The 24,867-nt window shown below is 35.4% G+C and overlaps 4 protein-coding genes across 6 annotated transcripts; 1 reads left to right on the top strand and 3 right to left on the bottom strand.

The window, feature by feature from the left end:
• Positions 1 to 3,774: 3,774 nt before the first annotated feature.
• Positions 3,775 to 8,657, bottom strand: LOC102620073 (uncharacterized protein At4g15545). Its single transcript, XM_006475260.4, has 10 exons — positions 8,061 to 8,657; positions 7,845 to 7,913; positions 7,585 to 7,638; positions 7,406 to 7,466; positions 7,167 to 7,241; positions 6,109 to 6,366; positions 5,838 to 5,883; positions 5,658 to 5,736; positions 5,425 to 5,555; positions 3,775 to 4,085 (listed from the first exon to the last, which is right to left on the bottom strand). The coding sequence occupies exons 1-9, from the start codon at positions 8,346 to 8,348 to the stop codon at positions 5,463 to 5,465; spliced, it is 1,023 nt and encodes a 340-aa protein (XP_006475323.1). The 5' UTR covers positions 8,349 to 8,657; the 3' UTR covers positions 3,775 to 4,085; positions 5,425 to 5,462.
• Positions 8,658 to 10,666: 2,009 nt separating this feature from the next.
• Positions 10,667 to 11,020, bottom strand: LOC107176588 (14-3-3-like protein 16R). The gene has a single exon (XM_015529375.1). It carries the CDS (start codon positions 11,018 to 11,020, stop codon positions 10,667 to 10,669), a length of 354 nt encoding a protein of 117 aa, XP_015384861.1.
• Positions 11,021 to 11,283: 263 nt separating this feature from the next.
• Positions 11,284 to 16,685, top strand: LOC102620553 (peptidyl-prolyl cis-trans isomerase CYP59). The gene is made up of 14 exons (XM_006475262.4): positions 11,284 to 11,485; positions 11,607 to 11,711; positions 11,794 to 11,911; positions 12,058 to 12,108; positions 12,630 to 12,721; positions 12,805 to 12,904; positions 13,700 to 13,822; positions 13,914 to 13,991; positions 14,293 to 14,339; positions 14,436 to 14,491; positions 14,690 to 14,730; positions 15,107 to 15,212; positions 15,477 to 15,597; positions 15,680 to 16,685. The coding sequence occupies exons 1-14, from the start codon at positions 11,388 to 11,390 to the stop codon at positions 16,311 to 16,313; spliced, it is 1,770 nt and encodes a 589-aa protein (XP_006475325.1). The 5' UTR covers positions 11,284 to 11,387; the 3' UTR covers positions 16,314 to 16,685.
• Positions 16,686 to 17,869: 1,184 nt separating this feature from the next.
• LOC102620815 (cyclin-T1-3-like) lies at positions 17,870 to 24,806 on the bottom strand. 3 transcript variants are annotated; one of them, XM_052433443.1, is made up of 8 exons: positions 24,559 to 24,806; positions 24,390 to 24,465; positions 23,573 to 23,881; positions 23,059 to 23,140; positions 20,748 to 20,888; positions 19,745 to 19,920; positions 19,513 to 19,664; positions 17,870 to 19,246 (listed from the first exon to the last, which is right to left on the bottom strand). In XM_052433443.1, the coding sequence occupies exons 3-8, from the start codon at positions 23,803 to 23,805 to the stop codon at positions 18,213 to 18,215; spliced, it is 1,818 nt and encodes a 605-aa protein (XP_052289403.1). In that variant the 5' UTR covers positions 23,806 to 23,881; positions 24,390 to 24,465; positions 24,559 to 24,806; the 3' UTR covers positions 17,870 to 18,212. The 3 variants fall into 3 exon arrangements, with proteins under 3 accessions (XP_052289403.1, XP_006475326.1, XP_024953087.1); XM_006475263.2 differs by having other exon boundaries at positions 24,390 to 24,453; XM_025097319.1 differs by lacking the exon at positions 24,390 to 24,465.
• Between the last annotated feature and the right edge of the window lie 61 nt (positions 24,807 to 24,867).

Here is a 24,867-nt window from a genome sequence, read left to right as displayed (position 1 = left end):
TGTTCATCACAAGGTTAGGTTAGCATGCAAGGCAAATCAAACTTCATGAATTTGAATATAAAAATAATGGAAATAGTAGTTGATTAGTTTCTATTATAGCATGGTTTCTTTTTTCATTTCCCCCCTATGTTTTGGTCTTTATTGCTAGTAAAATTGCGCACTAATAAGGTAGTGACCAGGACTTGCGGTTTATGCATTTGAGTTTTGGTCTTTATTTAGGCTCCGTTTGGTACAGCTTATTAAATAGAACTTATAACAGTAGAGCTTATAGCAGTAGAGCTTATACCAATAGAATTTTTGGACAAAAAGTCATTAGGTGTTTGGTTGTCAATAAAAAAAGTATTTTTGAACCATTAAACTATGTGATATTTTTTATATTATATATATTTAGAAAAGCTTTGTAACCTCTACTCCCAAAAGCTCAAATTTTGGGCTTTTCCTAGTAGAGGTAAATTAGCTTATTTAAGCTAAAAAAACTCTACTAAAAAAATAACCAAACACCATAAAAAATTTTAAAAAGTGCTTATACGATTAAATAAACACTTATAGCTCTTAAATAAACCATACCAAACAGGCTCTTAGACTTTCCTCATTTCCAAAGGGACATATTTTTGAACAAGAACTTATGCAGCTTCAAAAAGGAAAAGCTAAAGGTAAAATATATAGAGGGCCTCATGTGATTAACTATTCTATACCGTTAAAAAGCTGTAGTACTGAAGATCCAACCTACTCATAGCCAAAGAATCTAACACATGCGTTTGTTTAGATTTGCATCAAAATTCTAGTACATCATATATCCCCCAAATTTCAATTTCTTGATCAACTTCCCCACCAAAATTACTTTTTCAGCCAATACCCACTACAGAGAATAGCAGCAGCGCAGCTACAGTAATTTGGAATGAATTTATTGCCTGGAACAAATCCCCCTTTTTTGATTAGACAAGTGATTCCGTATTGGAAGCAGATTTTTCACAGGACTTGTAGATTATGTGCTTGAGATGTAAGGGCTCCTCTAGTGTTCTATTCACTGGAAGTGTCATGAAGACATCAACATTGACCATCAATTTAAATGATTCTCTAGAAGGACTTTGGTTTTTTTTTTTTTAATTTTATTTCATGTTGCTTCGTTATGGTAAACGATGTTTTCTCATTAGTCTTTAGCCTCAACGATTTAAATGTAGAAAACTACAAGTTTTGGATCAAATTGCTAGAATAAATTTGTCACTATATTGATTAGTGAAACCGATTATAGCGGTGAAGAATGCTATATATATTGCGTGATGTTTGGTGAAAGTATTTTTGAACAGTTTATCCAGCCATTTATTATAACAAATTGATTGTAAATTGTAAAGTTATTTATTTGCAGTGGAATGAAATTTATGTTAAAAAAAAAAAGAAAAGCGAAACTCAATCTATTAGCTAATAAAAAAGACACAAACCTTTAATCTGGAAGTACTTTGATCTAATATTATATGAAGCTGATCCCTTTTTGTTAAAGCTTGAAAATGTTAATACTTTTTTAAGTTTGAAAATGTTTAAGAATAGGAAAAGCTCTCACATGTTTTATTGCTGTCGAAAACTTTTTGAAAAGATATGTTTTCTCAGTTTGAATGGGTATCTGGTTCAAGATTTCTTAGGAGAAAAGGTATATATACACATTTTGTTCCATCTTTTGTTATCTTAAAAAGGAACCTTGGCTTTAATGTTTTCATTTTCCTCTTGTAATCACTACAATTACGGACAAATGAAAGGGCAGCTTGGAGAGAAGAAAAAAGAAAAAGTTATGTATAATTCTTAAGGAGGCTTGTGAGTGAAATTTTAACTTTGCTGGAAATTCCCCTGAAAAAGGTGGAAAATAGATAGAGAAAATGGAAGATTTTATACACAGTATCTGGTGCCTCTGATCAATGATCATAATCCCTCTTCCTTTCCTATCAACCAACTTACTAGCAGCAATCCTGTGCCTCTATTTTCTCCCACTTTTGATGAAAATTCTCAAGCAACTTGTTTATTTTGTAGCTAAATCCTAGAAGCTTAAGCTATTAAGTGAGAGCCTTCGAGCATGTCAGACAAGATCCAAATAAATTTAGATTTCATAAGATTTAGACAAAAAATTTAACTTGATAGTCATGTTTAGTTAAACAAATTACTTGAAAGCTTTAAACAAATTACTTGGAAGGCTTAAACTGGTTGATGAGAGCTAAATAGATTAGTACGAATACTGATGGTTTCCACATTCAAAAGCCAGCTCTTAGGGAATTAAAATCTATTGCTTCACAACTAAGTTACACACTTTTTCAGCTTAGTTGGGAAGACAAATTCTTCTGCTTGTGAAATCTTTAAAAGAGGTACTAGTGCGGTACAATGCTCACACTCCTACTTTCAACTCAATAACCTCTAGTTTTCGAAAATTTTCATTACCAACCTCTCAAGTTTTCATTTTCATCCCTCAACTTATAATTCAATTTATTAAATACCCTACAGTAAATCTTGACGTGTCAATAACAAAAACTTGAGAATTAAACGAAAAACTAAAGTTTTTAATAAAAAGTGAAAAATTATACCAAACAGCATTGTTTTGTAAATATAACTCTCTAACAGATTATTGAACATCTACCCATTCATTCAAGTTTTTACCACAATCGGTAACTTAACTTGAAACAAAAAGGGTGAGTCCCTGTATGTTTAAATTTTCCCGTCATTAGGCAAGCTTGATGTGCATAAAAAATCTCTTAACCTTTTGTGTTAAGCGATAATTCAACGTTCTTATTTGTTGGTTACCATGCTCAATGACCTGACATAATTCCTTATGATCTTTTTATCTTCAAGCTTGTCAAGTGGATGATATTCATATACTGCATGATCCAACAAAGCCATGAGGCGCATGTTGCCCAAAAATGAATCTAATCTGATTTTTAAGCAAAAGATCACTACGGAACCTTTCCTTTCTTCTTTTCTTTTATCATTTTCCAATTGTTTGGCATCCTAGCAAGTATTCTTGTTCTATTTCGTAAACTTTTTTTTTCTTTTTTACTTTTTTTTCCCCTATCTGAACCAAAAAAACCCTGAGATTCTTGTTCAAAGATTGATATGTTTAGCTTTACCTCTACAGCTTTCACTTCAATTTCTTGCAAACTGGTTTTCATGCCCCCCCATTTTTAGTGAAAGAGAAATTGCTTTGCTTACCTTTCAAAGATGCAATATGTAGCGGGTTATCCAGTATAAATCACCTGAACAAAAATATCTTCTACTTTATCAGTGTTAATCACTTAAACAAACAATTTCAAAATTTCAATACATAGTAAAAACCTTTTATCACTAAGGGTCATCACTTTTTATCAAGAAAAGGCAAAAGTAAATACAGGGAAACAAAATTATTCTAAAATATTCAAGTTGCCGGTAATGTTTTCCAGGATAAACAAATAATCAAACAATTTCACAAAGGCGACGAAAAAGAAGGGGTAGAAAACTACAGTGTTTTCCGACAACCATTCTTCATATAGATAAGCGTATCTAAAATTTAGTGTCTCATAAATCACAAAATATTTAGGCAACTTGCAGGCAGCATCTGATGCATCCAAGGCTCATAGCCATAAAATGAAAGACAAAACATCATTTTAGATGGACATTAATATCACCCTTTGATTTGACAATAGCGTTTGCAATTCACAACAGATGAGACCCCAAAGCAAAACATAAAGAGCATCAAACACACACACACACACACACAGAAAGCGAGAGAGAGGGAGGGGGGAAGAGAGAGCATCGGCTGAATTGTAGAAAAATTTCCTCTTTACAATCTTGTTTTAAGAAAACAAAATCTTGCAAGGTGCAATAAGTAATCTTCTTTTAAGAAGCTGGCATCAAATGTTGATGACAAAGCAACTATTTACAGGGCTTACCAGCAATAATCACTGGAATTAACAAATCCTAAAACCTAGTTTGCTGGAACATAAGGCCGAAAAATGCATGCGGAACGCATTTCGACAAATCAGAGGGCAAAGAGAATCAACCACGAACCATTTGCACGATGCAGCTGGGAACAGTTTGGTCGCAGCTGACAGAACAAAACCCATCAATTTGACCTAGCATTCAGATAATAAGGAAAAGGAGAAAATTTTTAATAGTCAGTTGAATCGTCCAACAAAATCATTAGACATAGAAAACGTGTTGAAGTAAAAAAAATCATCACCTTGGCCATTCTATCATTATCTCAAGGATATAGCAGGATGTATTACTAATACCAGGATATCTCAATACATCTCACCTAAGCATTTATTATTTTACAAGGAACAAAATTAATATCCTTGAAATGGATATTTAAGGGCACGTTCGGTATTGCTTTTAAATTTCTATTTTCTTAAAACAAAATGAGAATGGAAATTGTGTTTTGAAGTTGTTATATTCTTAATTTAGGTATGTGTTTATTATTATTTTGTGTATCCTATATTTTGAAAACGAAAATAATAATACGCGTTCAGTATATAAAGTTAAAAATGAAAAAATAATGAATCTATTAACAGTTTTACTACATGCAAATTAATTTTGTGTTTAAAATTTATATAAAAGCTAGTTTGTTTTTCAATATACCAACTTACAATAATAATTATTATAATTTTGATTTTTTCTAAATAATTGTTTTTTGCTAATGTGCTCGCTGTTCAGCAGATCTTCCTACCTTATATACTTGATTCGAAAATGATTTAAAAGGAGGAAAAAAAAATTTAAAAATATTAAATCTAATTCTCCATTTTATTAAAAAAAAATCAAATTCTCCTTTCAACATTTTTAACATATCAATATAAAAGTTATTAAATATCGCGTTTCTAAAGAAAAGATTGCATGCTTACAATGAAGAACCAAATACCCAGATCTGCAAAGATCAGTGTAAATCTCTGCAGATCTTTGGTGATTTTATCAAAATAAAACTGAATAAAATGTATAAGAACCCAGAAATATGTCCCAAAAAGGGGAGGGAGATGAGAATTAAGAGATAAGGTAGATAGATGAGGTGTTAAGAGTAAAGATGGAGACTACCTATTATTATTTATTAGCCGTGTTTATTATTATAATTTACTTTACAATCTGTTTCATAAAGCAAGTAAGACATGTATAAGTTGTTTTGTAATTTACAACTGCAAAAGTTAAGTCAGATTTTGTGTTTTACAATCACATTTTACGAGAAAGACTACCAAACACTTATTTCACTTGAATTTATAAAACAAAAACGAGAATGACCCGAGTAGAACGGTACTGAACACCCCCTCATTTATATGATTGAAATTAATATCCGTATATCAATGTATTTCATCAACTTCATAATCTCAATAAGTTTAACAAATATTGCGAGACAATCTAAGAGTGCATGAAGACACATGCAAGTACAGAATCAGACACCAAATATGCCAATTATGGATGACATACCAATTATGGTAATCCATCTCAAGCAGAGATTCTGAGGTCTAGTGTACATTACGGTTGAGTAATCCTTGGAAATACAAATAAAGATCTTTGTTGTCTGTCCCAAAAATCTCTTCTGCTTTCCTCAAGGTTTCCTGAATGGTGATAGATAGAAGTCAGTCGTCAAATCAAACTGCAATATATCATTTTGCATCAATATGAAAAATAATGAAAAAGTACAATCAGTAACTCATTACCTCTCGGGTTTGCTTCTGAGCATTTAACTCCTTGATGCTAGCCAGAAATGCACTGAATTGTTCATATGATAGGCGACTCCTGAATTACAAATATATCCTAATCAGTCAGTAAAGATCCTGAAAGTTCCTGTGGCACATCAGTCGCCACATACACATTAGAATTGGAATAGTGGAACTCACCTGGCTTGGCGGAAGAACTCCTTTCCATCAATTCGAGGAGTGCGCCCTATTGTTATTCACAGAAAATAGAAAAATTATCAGGACGGAAATGAAAATTGGTTTAGCAAATGTGATAAAAAGCGCAAGTGCTAGAATAGGATACAATCAATTAAATCTAACCAAGCAACCAAAATATATACTTGAATAATCTAGGTGCAATAGGAAGCTTGTTGAACAAATACCAAGACAAGACTCACTAGCAGTGGATAAATGAGAATTAAACATTATAAACCTGGAAGTGAACGCCCACGAGGAGGAGAGTTTGCTGCTGATGACTGCTGGCTTGAAGGATACCATGAAGACAGTGAAATCCGTCCATCATTCTGAGTTTTTGTTGGAGACATTGTACCAGAGGTTCTTTTGGGAGATCCAGCAACAGAATAACCTCTAGGGGATACACTTGTGGAAATAACTTTCGGAGTTCCAGTTGGAGTCAGCCGTGGTGTGATATATGGAGTTAGAGAAAATCTTTGTGCAGTATTTCTTGAAACTGTTGATCAAACAATCAGCATAAGTAAACCCTTTTTTCTATTTTTGTTAAATAAGCTTCAAATGCTGAATAAATAAGCAGACCCTTGTAAACACTATATATTAACTTGAGAACAGCCTACACAGGATAAGTTTGAGGATACTGAGTCAACAAGACTTGAAAGGGCTTAGCCGTGAAACTTGCAGAATGCTTCAATATGCATCCATATGCATTGAATTATCAAACAGCAAAGTCCTAAGAAAATAGAAAGTATCAGCTTTGTTATTGCCTCCAAGATGATATTCATTCTTGATAGTTGCCCCTATACGTAGTAGCTAGCTCATCTTGTTGATTTATAAGTTTAAACTAATCATTTTCCCGAAGACTGCATCTAAACTTTCAATCAATTTTTAAGCTTTTAGTGAGAAGATTTTGGCAAAGCTTATCTTGAATTGTACGAAATTTTAAATTTTAGTTTACCGAAAGTAATGTAAGTAAATATTTATTCTTTGTTTCTATCAGAACAGTAGCAATGGAAGCAACAATTCCTATAAGCCTTTGAAAATTTGACTTGGCAAATGCATCCAGATTCTAACCATACTTAAATGTTAACATACCTATTTTGCTAGGTTTCTCTACTTTCTATTGAAGTAATGAACATTTAAATTAAGTCTAGCATACAATTCTAGATAGCATTCCATACCAACCGATAGAGTACGTTTCTAGCATGAATTTAATCTTATATCATCATAGAACCAATCATAACATATAATATGCATAAGCCATGCAGTAAAATGCGCAGAAAAGACTATTTCAATTACCTTCGTCAACTGTGTTTCCCATATCTGTTGAACCATTGAAGCTACGATGTGCAGTATAGCCATTGTTCCCACCATCTAGCATAGGTATGGGAATTGATTGAATGATCATGAAAAGGCAAACACAAGAGGAAAAACGAAGTTAAATTCTTTGAACAAAAAAACAGAGTCAATAATCATAATTGGTTCATAATAAAGGTCATATTGAATCAGAAAATATTTCAAGCCAAGATTAATAGTACCCTTGTCAGGATAGGCTCTTGGAACCGGCTGGTCACAGGTCCCAATATCCACAGTTTCAGCCTGCAGTCAAAGATACAAAAAACCGGTAACAAATGAGTGGTTTACAACAAAATGTACAAACAAAAGTCATGTAGCACACAAACAAATAAATTGAAATTGGTTCGTATGAAATTCTTACAGATGAATTGTCATCATTCAGCGACTGCATCAGTTGTCTCTTAAATGTTTCCAACTGCAAGTAAAAAACGCACCAATCACTATAATAGAACTGCATACATACACATTCTGTTTAAGCACTCAGTATAATTAGGCAGCATTGAAATTGTTGGCGTAAATTTCATTCAATTGAATCGAAAATGCAACAATGCACACAACAATTTGACCAATTAAAGTACAACATTCAGCTACAATTTTAGTCAAATAATTTTCATGTCTAACCTTTGCTAAATCACGGCTTAGATTCCTCACAGTCATTGCCAACGAATCTCGTTCCTTCGCAAGCTTAGCCTTTTAATAAAAAAGGAAAAAGAAAAAAAAACAATCGAACATTTCGTCAATAATTCCTAAAAACCACAAATTTACAAAAAAAAAAGCCACAAAACCCTAACGTTTCAAGTGAAATAACAGATAATTTACAAAATTAAGCAAGCTTACATTATCATCGATGAAAATTTTCAACTTCGAGTCGGCTTCTTGGTACACCTTTTGCACGTGCGACAATCTCTCTTCGAGCTCGCATATCAGGCGATCTTTCTCGTACAGCATCTGCCTCATCGTCCCCGTCTCCGTCTCCAGCTTCGACACGCGCGACGCGATGGCCATGGACGTGATCTTACGCGCCAGATCCAGCTGGTCGTACGGATCCGTCGGTATCACCGCCAGTACCTCGTCAGGTAAATGAAAGTCGGGCCCACCGCCGCTCTCTCCGCTGCTCTGCGACATACCTGATTCTCTCTCGACCCAATCGTCAATCGGTGATGAGTTGTTAGGTGGTTGGAAGCTTTAGGTAAGGCTGACAGTACAGATGAGGAACTTTGGATTGAACGCCTTTCAAAAATGGTTTTGCTTTTTTTTATTTTTTTTCTTTTTCTCCCTTTAAATAATAAGTTTGAATTAATTGCTTTGGGGTGCGGGGGTTTTTCTTTGGCAGGTTGAGTCTTTAGGTGCTCAGTTTTTGGGATTTTGTCGCTATTCGAAAATTTAAAGGGAGTTGTTTCCCTCCAAACGCGTCATCGCTGCTGGTAGCCTCCATCTGTTCGATCAAATTGAACACCCCCTTTTTAAAGTGATAATATAAAAATTCAAAATTATTAAAATTTCAAAGATATCATTTTAATTTTTTTTTTTTTTGACAAATGATTTCGACTTATATGATACTACGTACATGTTTATTTGGGATGTAAATGTGATAATCTATGTTGGCGTCTAATATCAAATTTCAGGCTAAACCAAACAAATTTGATTTATTAAAAAATTTTGTTACTTGATTAAGCACTATCTACCTATTTTGTTGAATTTTCAAACTTTGAAATTGAGAATAGGACTAAAAGCTAATTTATTGATTTAAGAGACACTTTTTAAGAACTCTAAATAAAAACTTGATAATAAATTTGACAAAGATAATAATTGTATTATTTTATATCAATCTAAACCCATTATTAATATCAAATTGAGAAGTTATGTCAGCTATTATTACGCCTAATCTTCGAATATTACATTTGATAATACTATTATGTTTTTAAATTTTTTATAATGTTTTAATATACGTTGCTTTAACATAGAACCAACAAGATAACCGTGACTAACATCGCACGGGTATTTTTTTAGATCTACATTGGAGTGGCTCACTCTTCTTAGAGCAACGTAGCCGTGACCTCAGTGACCTGAAACATGTACATACGTATAGAGAGAGGCACAAATCTGGCGAAAAATCCGTTCACATTACAATTCACAATGGACCCAAATCAACAGCCTCATCATGGGCCCAATGCGAGCCCGGCTAACTTAAAAAGAAAAAAAGAGCCCGTGTCCGTTTCATCCGTGCCCCCAGTAGGCTGCTTTTAACGTAAACAAATGATCGCAAATCGACAAATGGGTTTTTTCCAGGGACCTCCCCTGAGGTTTAGTGTATTGACAGTTGGATAGAAAGTATTCATATAATTACAGAAACCTCCCCTGATGTTAGTATTCCATTAACTGGACTGTCAGTTGACTGTTGAAATTTCAAAAATGCCCTTGCCGCCAAAATATATTTTTAACAGAGGAGGTTGCGCTCTTAACATAGCCTTATTAGCATTCATTTCTGATCTTTTGTTCTCTTAAATCAAAATTATATAACACCATGACCAACCTGGTTTAATCATAATATCATTACCAACTTTAAATCAGAACTATATAAAACAACATATCATTACACACACTTAGCTCCAAGTAGTTCAAGTACCTAGAACAATCGCTTTTATGTATGCATATGAAGCAGTTTTGTTCATAGCATATTGTATTATTGGAACTATTAACTCAAACACTAGCTCTTTACCAAAAATTAAAACTAACTAAAAAATGCAATCGCGAGCGCTTTTATCTTTTTGCAATAGTTGGTTGAATCAGACAAAAGCGCTTTCTAAGATTAAGAGAAGCACTTGGACAGCTTCTGCCAGAAGCACTTTAAAGAAAAGACATTTCTGGGGGAACAAAAAAATGTAGTTAAAAGTGTTTGTAAGAAAAGCACTTAATTGATAATTCTCTAAAAAGCAATTTCAGGTGCTTTTGCATAATGCACCTTAAATCAAAGCTGCTAATACTAGTGGTTGAACACCAACCTCAAACAATGCATCAGGAACAAATCTATAAACTACATTATCCTGATCCATAATTCTGAAATCAATATTAAATTCTCATTTGAAAACAAGTTTTTTTTTTTAAAAAAGTTATGAATTAAGAAATAACATGAACAAAAAGCTCGAGATCTTTGCCAATTGACACAAGATCCAAGTTCTGATCAAAGCAATACACGCGTACACGACTGCCTGAACTGCCGGCGTAAAAAATAACAATGTAACTCTTGGAGAGCTTCAAATTGGGGGAAAGCTTGCGGCTGAGACCGTAATCCAGAGTGGCGTCGGCGGAGGGGGCACGGCCGGGCATGAGAAACAAAACGACGACAATCAACATGACTGGGATGGAAATGATTAGCAAAACGCTGCGGTAACGCTGGATCTTGTCTGAGAAGGAGTTGTGCTGGCGATTGTGAGGCCGCTTGATCATTTTGTCCGAGGAGCGGTCTCAAGGAGCTCGACAGTGGCGGGAACCAATTTCTGGTCCGATAATTTCAAGATCCCGCCACAGATCTCCGTCAACTCGGCCTCGATCTTCGACCTGTACTCCTTAATCATGGAGACATGGTAATAGTTGCCGCGCGACTCCTCCTTTTGCTCGATGGAGGACACGATGCGCCAGGAGGCGCGGCGTGCGCCGATGACGTTTTTGTAGGCGACAAAGAGGAGGTTGCGCTCCTTGACGATAATTTCCTCGCCGGTCGAGGCGGAGGCGATGAATTTTTTCATGTATTGGATCATCTCTTCATATCGCTCGACTTGCTCCGCAAATTTTACCATTTATACGTTTTCTTCCCGTGGAGAAAGAGCTGCCATTTTTCCGTTCAATTATGCTTGTTTGAATTTTGTTTTTGTTTAAATTTTAAATTTACTTTTATGTATTTGTCTTTTTTAATAACATTATATGTATTTTTGTATTAACATCAGGGAGATCCCTGAAATTACATGAATACTTTCTATCCGACTCTCAATACACTAAACCTCAGGGGAGATACCTAAAAATTACCCCTCGACAAATATAAAAGAAAATAAAACGTCAGTGTGTTTGTTCTCTCTCTCTCGCACTCTCTCTCTGAGTCTCTCCGAGTTCTCTCGCATTTTCTCGGCAGCCACACACACAAATTGCGGACAAAGCGGGAAATCGAGAATGTCAGTGCTTATAGTAACGAGCTTAGGAGACATAGTCGTGGATTTATTCATCGACAAGTGTCCGTTAACCACCAAAAACTTCTTGAAGCTCTGCAAGTACGATTCCATTCGCACACTCGACGCTCAGTTTCCTTTATTCTCTAAATATCACCGTCAGTTTTAAAGCCTAACAATTTTCGACATCATAACTTCGATTTTTATCTCTCTTTTGTTGTAGGATTAAGTACTATAATGGCTGTTTGTTTCACACTGTTCAGAAAGATTTTACAGCCCAAACTGGCGACCCCACCGGCACCGGAACCGGTGGTGACTCGGTCTATAAGTAATGATCTCTTAGTTATGTTGATGTATGTTTAGAATGAGATAGTGCGTGCGTTTATGTTATATAATGTTCTGGTTTTTAGGTTTTTGTATGGGGAGCAGGCTAGATTCTTTGGAGATGAGATTCGTGTGGATTTGAAGCATGCTAAGACAGGAACGGTTGCTATGGCTAGTGCTGGGGAGAATCTGAATGCTTCTCAGGTTTAGTATTAAGATTGTGTTACTGATTTATTTAAGTATTTTGATTAGCTTCATTATTGCAGTGAAATTTGTGATTTGGCATTGAGGTTAAGTTGGGAAATTGCGTAGGTGTTTATTGTTGGATTTTTTTTTTTTTTTTTTTGCAGTTTTATATGACTCTGCGGGATAATTTGGACTATCTCGATGAGAAGCATACTGTGAGTCTCTTAATCCTCAACTTATTACTTTATGATTGTCCTGCTAGTCTTTGTTTTATGAGCCAAATGAATGAACAATTAGTTTGTGTTGTTTTACGCATTTTCAAGTATCTTTTCTCGTAAAAAATCGTAAAGTATGAAATTTCGGTTGTTTCTTGACTCCATGAATTTCTGAGATGCTTTGGGTTTGCCACTTGGGTTTGCTTTATGTTATTGTATTGATTGCAATCCTTACAATTCTAGTATGTAGAGAAAGATACCTGGCCACCAAATTGTGAATAATTTTGCTATAGGCAACAGTCGCAGTGTAAAACTCAGTTTGGCAGTTTCTTTTGCGCTTGGAATTTACAGAATGTCTCTTTGGATGTCTTAGGGTGGTCGTTCCTTTCTTAAGCCTTAGGGATAATTGAGAACTGCTTTGGGTGATGTGGAAATTATGATGTAGAAATTTGCTTTTTTCACTTGAATCCATCCTGTTGCCTGTTGGTGAAAGTTTCTTATGAATGAGTTTATTGTTGCAGATTTTTGGGGAGGTCGCTGAGGGGCTTGAAACTCTGTCTAGAATAAATGAATCTTTCGTGGATGAGAAGAATAGACCATACAAAAACATCAGGTTTGTGTTTTCCATTGGATAAGTTTTCATGTTAATTTGTGAATAGAATTCATCTTATTTCTACTAAGTATTATCTTGTGCAGAATCAAACACACTTATATTTTAGAGGATCCTTTTGATGATCCTGCTCAGCTGGCTGAGTTGATTCCCGATGCATCGCCTGAAGGCAAACCTAAAGATGAGGTATTGACCATTTTCTTCATTTATTTATGGGTAGGTTTAAAATGAAAAAGAAAATCAATATCACTGAATTATAGTTTTTATGTATCCAAAGCTTTTGCTGCCTACATTAAGAGTGTTCTTTATTTTTGTTATTAATTCATCGCACCTGTGGTTAAAAGTTTGATTCAGTGAAGGCCTCTAGAAAAAGAAGTTGATAATATTTAACAAAAAAGCTTGATTTATTTTAGGTTCTGGGATTATAGTATCAAATCCTGCAATTCATGGCTAATGCTGATTAATGCTAATATAAGATCTTTTTTAACTGTTGGTTGGTACTAATCGAGGGCCCAACCTGGTGAAGTGAAATTTGTAATTAAATCGGGTTATTTTGAGTGCCTTCACTTGGTGGGATTCAGCTCCGTATTCTATTTTGGATGATTTTTTTTTTTTTGGGATGCAGTTGGTGTCGCAAACTATAGATTTTGCTAGATTTTTAAAATTTACAATCTGTCCTGTAGTGTTCTTATGTTTTTGCCTGCATGCATAGCTTGTACTTGTTAGAGGTTCTCTGTTTGATTGAGGTCACTGGGGAGTTGAGCTCTTTTCTGGAACCTGAAAGCATAGCTTTAGTGTAAGGGGGATGGGGGCTCCCCGACCCCCAATTAGGCGTAATTTTTCTTTTTCATTAATAAAGCTTCCCTTGTACTGCAGAGGTTCACCCTCCCACACACACACACACACACACACTCTGAACCTAGTAATGTCTTTTTGGCAAGCAATTTCATGGTCAGGGCTGATTTTCGATGTTGTGACCAGGTCGTTGACGAAGTGCGGCTTGAAGATGACTGGGTGCCCCTTGATGAGCAATTAAGTGCAGCAGAACTTGAGCAAGTTATCCGTTCGAAGGATGCACGTTCAAGTGCAGTTGTACTTGAGAGTGTAAGCATTCTATACATACAATATGATACAGTTATTTTTCGTCTAGCTGTGAATAATGTGATTCATTTTTTTAGTCTTGTGTACATTGCAGATCGGCGATATTCCTGATGCTGACATCAAGCCTCCTGAGAATGTGTTGTTTGTTTGTAAACTGAATCCAGTCACTGAAGTGAGTTTGTGTTCATTATTGTATTAGGATCACATTATTGCTAGGATAAGTTTTAATGTACTACTACTTTCCTTTTGAATTTGAACTTTGTTTAAGGGCAAGTAAGGGACAAAGGAGAGTGGCCCTCTGTTTTGCCTTTAAATTGATGACAAAGTAAATGGCAGAAGTTTAGCTGTTGAGTGGCATGTGGAAGGGATTTATTGATATGTTTTACCCCCTTGTTCAGCTATTGTATTGTGGTTGTTATTTTGTTCTTTTTTTAACCACCAATAGAAGGTCAATCTCTTATTCCCTCTTGCAGGACGAGGACTTGCATACAATCTTCTCACGTTTTGGGACTGTTGTCTCGTAAGCTATAAAGCCTTTCTTTTAGTGTTGATTAACTCTTTAATGCGGGCAAGTGTGGGATTTAAATGCGTTTCTAATTATAACTTATTTTTACAGGGCTGAAATAATCCGTGATTTCAAGACTGGAGACAGTCTAAATTATGCGTTCATTGGTGAGTGAAATTTTTGTCAAATATTGTCACACTGCCCATTGAATTACACAGCAACTGTCTATTCTTCAGTTAAGCAAGCTTGAGTGAGATTAATCTGTTCCCTTGCTCACACACACACACACAGATATAGCAAAGTGACGTGCATCTGTTCCATACTGGTTTCTGTATGATGTTAATAATTTACTTTCTTTTTACCAGAGTTCGAGAACAGACAGGCATGTGAACGAGCGTACTCCAAGGTGATCTTAAACCCCGAAAGTACTTATTTGTTTCTCAAATCTTGGATTTTTGTGCTTGCATGTATAGTGATGTTGATGTATGTGGCACTATATGTAATTGTCTTCCATTTGCAACTTCTATTGACCATGGATTAAACAGAAAATGATATTTCATTGGAGTAGATTTACTAGACGTGAGAACCAGGTGCATTTATGAACTTAATTCTGTGCAATCCTTTGGAATGATAACCGCAACACCCATCCTTAGATGCAGAAGCAGTTGTCATATGTTTTCTTCACCATTAGTCTCGAGGACATTCATTATTTTTAACCATATTGTTTTATTAATTCATTTTATTGGTTTTGCTGAACTTGGCAATCTTTCTTTTGACGGTAGATGGATAATGCTTTGATTGATGATAGAAGGATACATGTGGATTTTAGTCAAAGTGTCTCAAAGCTTTGGAACCAATTCAGACGAAGAGATCACCAAACTGGTAAAGGTAATAGTTAAATGCCACCTCACCAGGACATCAAACGTTCTTGTTTAACAAGTTTGTGATTGTGGTTGTGTGTGCGTTAATTTCAGTCTACCTTTTTTCCTTTCTATATGATGGTTGGAGGAACCGCAATTTAAATAGCAAACATTGCTTTATCTCTCTTCTGTGTTGTTAATTCTATTTGCACAACTTCATGTGTGTGTTCAGACATTCTTGTGACTTCTCAGGAATCTTTTTAGTTCATAAATAATTTGTTTATTTCTGTAGGAAAAGGTTGCTTCAAATGTGGGGGTCTTGATCACATTGCCAAGGATTGCACCGGGCAGCAACCTGCAAAATACATATTAAGAGATGATAACCGACAGCATGGTGGATACAGTGACTCCAGGTTGTTAAAACTAGTACCATGCAGTTTTTTGGATCTTGCTTTTTTGCTTGCTCTCTTTCTGACAGTGCCATGATTGTTGTAGGTACGAAATGGTATTTGATGGGGAGACTCCTGAAAAATCAAGACGTGAAAAGAAACATCGAGGCCATGATCCAGATGACCGAGTTGAGAGAAATATGAATAGGTTGAGTTCTGAATTGAGACATAGGGATCAAGAAAGGAGAGAGCTAAGTTACAGGCAAAGGGAAAGTGACAGAACAAGGGAAAACAGGGAAGACAGGAGGAATCGAGATGGTCAAGAAAGTCGAAATGTGCAGAAACAAGAAGTGAGAGACGATGATGGCAGATATGAGTCGGATCACCCAAAGAGTTCAGATACTGATCGCTACAGGGACTGGAGGGGTGGAGGAGATTATAGGAAGAGAAGTGCAGATAGTGATAGTCGTGCGGAGAGGAGGGAAGATGGAGATTACAGAAAGAGAAATTCAGATAATGGAAGTCATCGAGATCGGAGGGATGATCGGGATTATAGAAAGAAAAGTGCTGATGGTGATATCCATGGTGACAGGAGATATGATAGAGATAATCGAAAGAACTCTGGCAATAGTGAACTGAGGGATGCAAAAAAGGAGCCAAGTTATAAAAGGGGCAGAAGAGATGATGATAGCTATAAAAGATGGCCAGAAGATCGGGGAAATAGACGTCGGGGTGAGTGATGGAGAAACTGGGAATGCAAAGATAGGGAAAAAAGTTAAGATAGTAGCTTCGCTTAAGGTTATGGAAAAATCTAACATTAAATAAATACCTTGGTAGCAGAGCAGGCTCGGGCAATATGGCACTTGAGAGTTTTCATCTTCTTTTTCCTTTTCTCACGATCACGGTCATGACAGGGATACTGAACCAGACCCGTACTAGAAAACTAGAAATGAGTGGAACAGTTTATTTCACAAGGATATTTCATTTTACTGAAACCGATTTGAGATCTTAATATTAGATGTTTTTATCTCCATTTATGATGTTTTGTATTGTTTAACCTTGAAAATTTCTACCTTTTAGATAACATATTATACATGCAGTGGAAATGTGTAGTTAGCTTGTAAAGCATAACAGATTCATTTATTTCAGGGACTTTATATTCGAAAATAAAAATGGAGAGACACTTAAGGTGGGTAGGAATTGGGATTGTCTCATGGAACCGTCCTTTTTGTCTTCTAATAGGAAACGAAGAAACTTGAATTAAGAAGAAAAACAGGAACAAATAGTGAACAAGATGTCCACAAAAATGAACCGCTTAAGAACGCAAAAAGAGCTATGCAAGGTAATCCCACGGCATCGTCTAATTTGAGTCCTCTCAAGTTTGACAGTTAGGTTACACCAACAGAATTTCATCTACCTTAAAATGCTTTAGGCAAGGCTGTTATTTTTCTTAAGGGGAATTATTATCTTTACATCACTTTTTTTTTTTTTTATTATCATATGTATATTTAATTATCATAAAATTTCGACATGTATTTTGAACCATCTTTATTTCTAAACTTGTATCAATCAATCACTTTAACACTAAAAAATAACCGTTTTATTCATAAATGAATTAAAAGATCATTTTATTCTACAAAATTTTGAAAAATAAAATATTATAATTATAAAAATACCCTTAATTCAATAGAACAAATAAATCTCAAAATCTAAGATGATAATTTTTAAATGAAATTATAATTATAAAAAATTGACAACTTGTAATTATAATTTTTGTAATCATAATTTCATTTAATTTGTTTAAGGAAGTTTCTTAATATTAATTATAGAAAAGTTTACAATAATTATAGGGAGCTTTTCTCTTCTTAATTTTTGTAAACATCTCTCCATTTAATTTAATTACAAACATAAAATGAAATTATGGTTACAAAAAATTATAATTACAAGATGTTATTTTTTATAATTATAATTTCATTTAAAAATTATCATCTTAAATTTTGAGATTTGTTTGTTTTATTGAATTGATGAGTATTCTTATATTATAGTCTTTATGTTCTTCAAAATTTTATAAAATAAAATAATTTTTTAATTCACTTAAGGGTAAAATGACCATTTTTTAGTGTCAAATTGGCATGAACTTAGAAACAAAAGTGTTAAAAAATACATGTCAAAATTTTATTGTAGTGATTAGATGTACATACAATAAAAGAAAAGTGTTGCAGTGATAATTTTTTATTCAAAAAAAAAAAGGAAAGGGTACTCCACGGAAGAAAAAGACAGACGAAAACAGAGAACATGAAAAATTAGCTTCATAATGCCACCATTTATAATATATATTTAAAAACTTTAGCAACATTACAAGTTTCTGGCTACCACCTTACAGATTCTCAAGTCTTGGCCACATAATCATTATCATTATTATACAGGTAACAAATGCTCCAAATATTTGAAGAAGCAGCCTTTCTATAACCTTTCATTCTAACAAATTTCCCCGGAAAATATGGGGAATGAGAATCGATGCAAGATGGCCTAGTAATAAACTCAAGAAAAGAGTTTTATAGTTCGCGGATTAAACCCCCTTATAATTAATATGGTCAGCGGTATCACCTCAGAAGAAGAGCATGTATATATGACTAGCTTCAGACATGATTTTCTGGTATGTGCCTTCTGTGATCCCAACCAACACGGCTCATCTTGTTTCGATCATCTATATAATCATAATTATGATGATGGGATCCAAGGCCATAACTTTGCCGTGGCCTCCCTTCTGGTCCTCTCTCAGGTGGGCTCCCCACCTTCCGCTTGCGGTTGCTTGGCTTGGGAGGATCAGAACCCCGACCAAGGTCATCAGGCACTGACACCTCCCCTTCTTCCACATTCTCCAAATCTGATACATGTGACGACTGCCGCCTTCTTTCTCGCGGAACATCTCCAGCATCCTCCAGATGCCTCTGATGATTTGAGTTCTCATATTCTCGTTCAATTCCATTTTCCACTTCCCTCTCAATAAGATCATCCTCATCCATCAGGTCAGTTTTTTGAGTTCTGCCAACACGGGACTGCCTGCGTTTCTCTACTGCTGCCTTTAGCTTGTCTGTGTCAAGCTTCTTGATAGTGTCCTGGGGTGACTGGCCAACTGTACCTCCACTATGTTCCAGATTTCTGACAAAACGCTTGTCCTTTGATTCCCCAACTTCTCTTGCTTCTCTTCTCGCCACAATCCTTCCTTGATCCTCTTCGCCCAGTGCATCTGCCCCAAATCTCGATACTCTCTGAAGTTTGCCCTTGTTTTGATAAGGCAATGTCTCTGATTCAGAGTACAGATCATCTTTATTGGAGTCAGCATATGCATCGTCATCTAAAGCATTTTCCATTTCTACACTCCTGTAGTCATTATGCTGACTTTGGGTAGTTCTTGGAGGTGCGCAATGAGTATCAGCTAACGGCTGCTCAGACACTGCTTTAACTGAAACAGGCTTTAAGGGTCCAGGTCTTGACGTAGTAGCGCTAGCCTGTGAATAACTACTCGTTGCAGCCGGATATTCTTCAGTGATTGATAGAGCTTTGGATGATGCCCGATGAGTACCTCCAGATCCAGTACTTCCTTCAACATCACCGTGTGAAGGTTGCACCCGGTTTTGTTCATAGAGTTCCAACATTTGATTGCTAACCTCTGCAAGACAAAAAGGTTCAACATCACTACTAACTGTTAACATTAACAACAGAATGAAAAATCATTATAACAATCCTGACAATAATAATGATAATAAAAAGAATGAAACTGATTCGTAAGGAAAAGCAAAGGAAGAAACCATGGTCCATCGGATTATCTGTGTTTCTAATTTATTTTTTAAACAAGAGAACAGTAAGATGAGAATACATAAATTATAAGAACAAAAGGGACAATATTAACAACTGCAGAAAAGGGAGAACACCGACCCTCCAATTGGCGTGGGGTGACATCAAACTCTTGCCACCACATCCTGTCACCATCTGATGGAAGCTTTACTTTCAGGAACTTCGCAGCAAGAAAAATAGCCCCCGCAGCAACATGATGGGGCTTAAACTGCAAGCAAAGTGAGGTCCGCAGTCTGCACACATTCCCCAATCAAGAAGATACAATAGGAAAAGGCCATGAATGCACAACATACAAGAAAACAACTGAGCATACCCATCATTGACAAAATTCCAAGCAACTTGTGCAAGGGCATTCTGAGCAACCTTAAATTTCTTTATTGCCTCAACGAGGGGTTTGTACGGATGCAGTACATTTAGGTCAAAAGCAAGAGTCGCAAGCACAACTCTCTCTCCAAGTAAAATTAACTCTTTCTGTTGTTCATACACCTCCTGCATAATGCATGCAATACAATCAATTGATTAACCGACTAGAACTGAGAAGAAAAACAAGCTTACACTGAAGGAAAAAAGAAGAGGGTTGGAAGGAAAAGAAGAGACAAGGAATCACACATCCTTGGACCATCAATATAATGCTTGTGCTAGAAAAAATATGCTGAATGCTGAAATGGAAACAAATAAATTCCATAATAAAACAATATGACATACATTCTCTAGGATTTAACACTAAGGACTTGACAGAACAGTCATCAATAAGTCGTTTTTCCTCTTTCATAAATACAGCCAAAACAGGACAGATAGGCAAATTTGAGATTAATGGGAAAGCAAATAATTCTTGTGTTTATTCCAGAAACAGAGAAACAATACGACAATTCCGAGCAAACTTAAGTATGTCCCAGCTACACATTAAACGCCTACTGAAAACAGACAAAAAAGGCCAGTGATAACATTCAAAACCTGATAACATTCAAAACCCGACTTTACTCAATAAATCTGAAATACAACTCTACTTGCTATATCTGACATCCAATCTAGAATATCAAAGTATTTCCCAAAATGTAAATAAAAGAAATAATTGCCAATTTATGCTATCCGTTAATTAATGTGACAATTGCACACTTGGGAAAGCTTTTCCGCGCATGGTCTAACCCAGTTGGCATCAAATTACGGATGTCCAATTGGCATTTCACAATAAGGAAATTAAAATGACCAAGTTAGTAGGCACGCATCATGATGAATTAACAAGTTGAAGTAAAAAGAAAACTCACACAGGGAAACTAGAAATACCACAGTAAACAAAGCTTCATCAAAGATGATACCTTTTGCTTGATTCTATAAATTGAATCAGGATCCTTATCCTTTTTATGAATGATTTCATATGAAACAATGATAACATCTTTCAATGGACGAGGAGTCTCTTCAACCTTCCCGGCAAGAAACATACACACTGTAGCTACGGTCTGCAAAGTAATTTAAACGAAAACAGGCACTGTCATTATTTGACAAATTTAGTACTTTTTAATACAAAAGTAAAGAAATTTCCAATTTTAATGCTCAAAATTTATGTCATTTTATTATTTTCCCGCTCCAGTTCTTTTCAACCATTACATTTTATGCATGCTTGATGAGTTACCCACATGAAGCACGTCTATGACAGATGGAACTGAAACACACCTCTCAATCGCTTGGTAGAAGCCACACAAAACCAAACCAACCTTTCTCTCTAGCATATAGCAAGAATGGAAGAGAGAATCACAGAGCTATCCTTTTTTGTCGCTCTTGGAAAGGAGGTTTGACATAAATTTAGTAAAATTCCTTCAACTTATAGGAAATTTAAATGCATAGTGCCTTCCGGAATTAATTGTAAGGAGCGTAGAAGCTAATTAAATGTTCACTAGCTATTAGTATACTGAACTAGAAACTCTTTGGCCAACTCAGAAATAGTGAAAAAGGTGAGATACCTCAATGTCTAAAACTACGGTGGTGTAACCAATTTTCGGATAGCAACTGATGCGCTTAATCAGGTGTAGGCATGTCTGGTTTGCATTGGTTTGAGTTCAATTTCAACTAAACCAAATTCAATGGTTTAGCGTCTGACTAAAGCCATCCAAAGAGATAAAAATTTGAAACTGATCCAATCAAAACAGACACTACTCTGTTTGGATTAGTTTGGGGCTCAAAAGAAAGCCCAAATTAAGATATATTGATCAGGGTGTTTATTACATCAAACATTTTTAATAAAAGTTTAAAGTAGAAAGAACAAAAATTAAAGAAATGGTGTCAAACAAGCAGGTCTAGGTTTGGGTTTCTTGAGATCGAAAAGGCAAAGGAGAAAAACAATCTCATATTGTAGCGAATTAGGTATGGATCTCCAGAAACCCAAATGTAGAACGTCACACCACCCACCCCCGACGAAATAAATAAATAATAATAATAATCTCAGGGTAAGTTGGAAAAATTATCATGGGTAAGTCTCAGTCAACAGTGGCTGCTGAGAGGGGCAAAAATCCCTGATTTACATCAGAGGGGAAAAAAAGTGAGTTGAAAAGATTAATTAAAAAAAAAAAACACAGGCACACACTCATTTTGAGTCAGTCTTGGTTGTTGGTGTTGTTGACAGTGGAGAGCGTGAATCAAGACATGCAATTTCTGGTAGACGATAGGCTCAAGATATTGGTGTTGCGATGAAGTTAGAATGTAAAACATATACTAAAAGAACTAAACTTATATATTTGGACATGTAATTTGTTGGGCTTTGATAATGTGCAGGCAACTGTACCAAACATATGCTCAAAGAACAGCACTGCTATCATTTAAAATTTTAAAGAATTCAGTGTAAGAGATCAGTTTGAATTACACTCAAAACTGAAAGCAAACACCAGTTTGATAAAAGCCAAATGGATAATGAACCATTATAGAGCCAAACTGAACCAATGAATTAGTTTGGATTGGTTCGGCTACCTTTGCCCAGCCCTACTCTTAATAACGCAATTCTGAATTCCTGATATAAAGTGAAACATTCCAAAATTCTTAAAATTCACTCAAGTATGTCCTCCCACCTTAAAATAATACCATATAACCTCTCCAATTATGGTAACTGCTGTGGATACCAAATGCACAGCTAACATCTGCACTTGTTATTAAGCAAAAACTTCACCATCCTGAATATTCAGGTGGATCAACCCAAATCACATATCTGAAAGGCCCAATATTCATGAAGGAAAACAATTTTATCATTTCCTAGGTAGAATAAAGGAATACAACAGTTATGGGGTAGTTTTTCCAACTGTTGGACGACATCAATATTTCAGTATTAAGCCATTAGCAATATTGAAAAGGTATACAAAGTGAGTATGTTGTAATAAAACAAAATACAAAAAGCAAGTTTGGAGCAACTTCCACATTACAGAGCACCCTAAAACCAAAAACAGCTCTGGCGTCTTTATTCTAGATCATATCAGGATCTGAAATTACATTACATGATGCTACTAATAACACTACAGATGTGATCAGAAATTTTTTTAACAGATTACATTAAATATTCAACCATAAATGCTGCCAGGTGATAACAATATATTTCTCCAGAAGAAAAGATAAATACTCAAAATGTTGTGGATAAGCATAACTCACCCTCCTATCATTCTTTGTATGCGATTGACGAAGGTAGAACCGGTGACAGAATATTATTGCCGTAGCAATTGTTATCTGGGGTCTGCAATTTAAGGAACTCAAATTAACTATCTAGTGATCAAAAACTGCAAATTCAATAGAAAAAATGGAAGCACAGCTGTGCAAAAAAGCACTATAATACAGTACGGGTAGAAGAGCAGCAATAAGCTCACAATGCAGTGGGGAAACAACAATACTCCCATCCTTACCTTAAGAATGATCCTTCTAAGAAACCAAAATAAGTATAAATATATTTTTCCAAAGCAAATACTCTTAAGTTGAGAGCAGGATGTAGTAAGCAAACTAACAATATGCAAATAAGCCCGAGAAAAGATTTAAGGGTCAAACCTTCCCTGACGTTCAAACTAAATCCTCTCAAATTGTATCTCATAGTATCACATCAAAGTGTAATTATTATTTTATCAGATAAGGAGCAGAAAAATTAAACACATCCAACTGAAAAGCATAGACTCACACTTTAAGTTTCATGCCCAAGTCTTGCAGAAATGTACAGTATGACTTGCGTAGATAAGTCTCCCTTTTCAAGTCAATGCCATCTCGTCTAGATGGGGAATCTTCCTCAAGTTCTTTTCTAGAGAAATACCAACGGCCACCATCCTTTGGCATATCCTGAGAAAACTCAGACGGCTCACCTTTATAAATTCCATGATGTGAGGAATCGCCAGGCAGCAAGTTAGCCATTTGCATTCTGGCCAACCAGCTCCGTCAAATACTAATATCAATGGTCTATCTGGCTGACAGACAGACAGACAGCATCGCCTTCCTGCCAATGTACCGCCAAGATGCATAAGTGACAAAAGGCTAAAGATACCATGCTTTAAAAGAAACTAATGATAACAATTTCAAAGCATCAAAATCAAGCAGGATTTGAACCTTAAGACATTCGGTACAAAATCATTTGCTGCAGTAGAATAACAACTATGACCAATTGCAGTTTAATCAATATAAAGTTGACATCATTCAATAGGGTAGCAAAAAATAAAAATAATAGCATTTAAAATCATAACTTTTATATCCAAACATCATACTTCACTCCAGCAGAAACACAAAAGTACATTCTGGAAAAATGTCAGGCATTAACATACATACTTATCCAAAAGCTTAGTTTTATAATTCACATAAATTTGGCTACTTTCCCAAAAACTGCTTCAATTTTAAAAATCGAACAGAAATTCTAACTACACTCGGAAAACTCCAAAAAATATGTAGGAAATTTTCTAGCCAAGTGAATTATATAAATCAAAGGCCTGAATTTTATTCCGAAAAATTACCTTAAAAAATTAGCAGAGCGACTCAATATTCCAATAATTTAAAGCAATTGAACCTGCAAAAGTACTGAGGGAACCACTGGAATTAATTAAAGCGATTATAATGAGAGAGAGAAAGAGAAAGAGAAAGAGAGGGGATTTTAAATTTTAGAATTAGGGTTCATAGCATTACCACTGGCACTGAAGAGAGAAAACTTCGCCGTTTTGATGATAATTTAGGAGGCCCGCCTGAAGAGGGGCTGAGTGAGTGAGGTCAGGCCGCACTGCCGCAGGCCTATGTTTTATGTATGAATGAAGTATGAATGATTGATCACTTCCTCCCTAGGTCATTGAAATATGCCAACTATGATACTTTTGCCTTCATGCTTTTGTTTCTATGATTTTCTTTTTGTTTTTGTTTTTGTTTTTGCTTTTTGACATATGGTTGAATGATGTAGTGTATGGATAATTCAATATAATTATCCAACAAAGGTAACATTAG

Source organism: Citrus sinensis, chromosome 9 (assembly GCF_022201045.2).
Source record: "Citrus sinensis cultivar Valencia sweet orange chromosome 9, DVS_A1.0, whole genome shotgun sequence".
Lineage (NCBI taxonomy): Eukaryota > Viridiplantae > Streptophyta > Magnoliopsida > Sapindales > Rutaceae > Citrus > Citrus sinensis.
This window is presented reverse-complemented; position numbering and strand designations above follow the sequence as displayed.